This window comes from Sinocyclocheilus rhinocerous, unplaced genomic scaffold (assembly GCF_001515625.1).
Source record: "Sinocyclocheilus rhinocerous isolate Xijiao unplaced genomic scaffold, SAMN03320098_v1.1 scaffold975, whole genome shotgun sequence".
Taxonomy (NCBI): domain Eukaryota; kingdom Metazoa; phylum Chordata; class Actinopteri; order Cypriniformes; family Cyprinidae; genus Sinocyclocheilus; species Sinocyclocheilus rhinocerous.
This window is the reverse complement of record NW_015628726.1, coordinates 1,443,420-1,444,831: the sequence shown is the minus strand read 5'-3', so window position 1 is coordinate 1,444,831 and position 1,412 is coordinate 1,443,420. Positions and strand designations below refer to the sequence as shown.

The 1,412-nt window shown below is 38.5% G+C and overlaps 1 protein-coding gene across 1 annotated transcript in view; it reads left to right on the top strand.

Moving 5' to 3' along the window:
* Positions 1-553: 553 nt before the first annotated feature.
* LOC107738411 (protein bicaudal D homolog 1-like) overlaps positions 554-1,412 on the top strand; it is a 44,983-nt gene continuing 44,124 nt past the window's right edge. Inside the window, exon 1 of the mRNA XM_016550180.1 lies at positions 554-1,054. Coding sequence (XP_016405666.1) covers positions 839-1,054 — 216 coding nt within the window. The 5' untranslated portion in view covers positions 554-838. The remainder of the gene's footprint in view (positions 1,055-1,412) is intronic.

Genomic DNA, 1,412 nt, shown 5'->3' with positions numbered 1-1,412 from the left:
TGTGTGTGTATGTGTGTGTATACACGAAACATAATAATAATAATAAAAATAGTGAATACTTCTGTCCAATATTAGAATGTATTATTATAATTAACACATACGATGTAACCAATTATAATTAGCATTACTATTTTCTGTTGAACTTTACATAACTTTACATACTTTACATATATACTGTATATTACATAATACAGTAGTTACTCTATGTGACCTTGCGAATTGAGAACAAGTGTTTTGAAATGAACTGAATCAAATCAAATCAAACTTTTATTTCTGCTAATTAATTTTAGGAGAAACATTTGTTAAAGTGATGGCTCACCTAAAAAAAAAATTCTGTTATTCACGTTGTGTACAATATGACAGAATTTTCAGTTTTGGGTTAACAATGCACCATCGTTCAAAAGTTTGGGGTTTATATAATTTAAAAAAAAAAAAAAAAAAAAAAAAAAAAAAAAAAAAAAAAAGACGGTGTAATTGATGAGGGGCGGGGGTATGGAGTGACGTCATATATTGAGAGACAGAATCAACTTCTGCCCACTTTGCATTCCGGGTAGATGGCGCCGCTTATCCTCAAAACATTTTAAGTTGGAAACGAAAAAAATATGTCTTTGATGAATGGAACATTAGTGCAGTTTATCACGGCACTATTTACAATGAAGAAGTCGAGTCTAGTTCATATGCCACTCGTGTAAACATCATTTAAGCATCAGCAAACAGGAGGCGCATCGGGTGGACGGTCGGACTGCAGCATCCACCTGAATCTCCTCACCAGCCTCAGCCTCTCTGAGAGCGCGAGAGTGACGGGAACGGAGGACGAGATTTCACCAGACCGGAGGCTATGGCAGCCGGTGGAGGATGCGGGGAATCGGTGGATCATTACCGGGCCGAGGTGGAGAGGCTGACCCGAGAGCTCGCAGAAGCGAACCGGGAGAAGATCCGGGCTGCGGAATGCGGTCTGGTGGTGCTGGAGGAGAACCAGACGCTCAAGCAGCAGTACGCGGAGCTGGAGACCGAGCAGGAGGCTCTCAAACAGGAGTTAGAGCAGCTGCAGGAGGTAAACACAGCTCGGATGGTCTGCTATACATTATATATGTGACCCTGGACCACAAAACCTAAGTCTTAAGTGACAAATTGTTCGAAAGCTGAATAAATAAGCTTTCCATTGATGTATGGTTTGTCAGGATAGGACAATATTTGGCCGATATACAACTATTTGAAAATATGGAATCTGAAGGTGAAAAAAAAATCAAAATATTGAGAAAATCGCCTTTAAAGTTGTCCAAATGAAGTCCTTAGCAATGCACATTACTAATCAAAAATGAAGTTTTTATATATTTACGGTAGGCAATTTGCAAAATATCTTCATGGAACATGATCTTTACTTAATATCCTAATGATTTTTGGCATAAAAG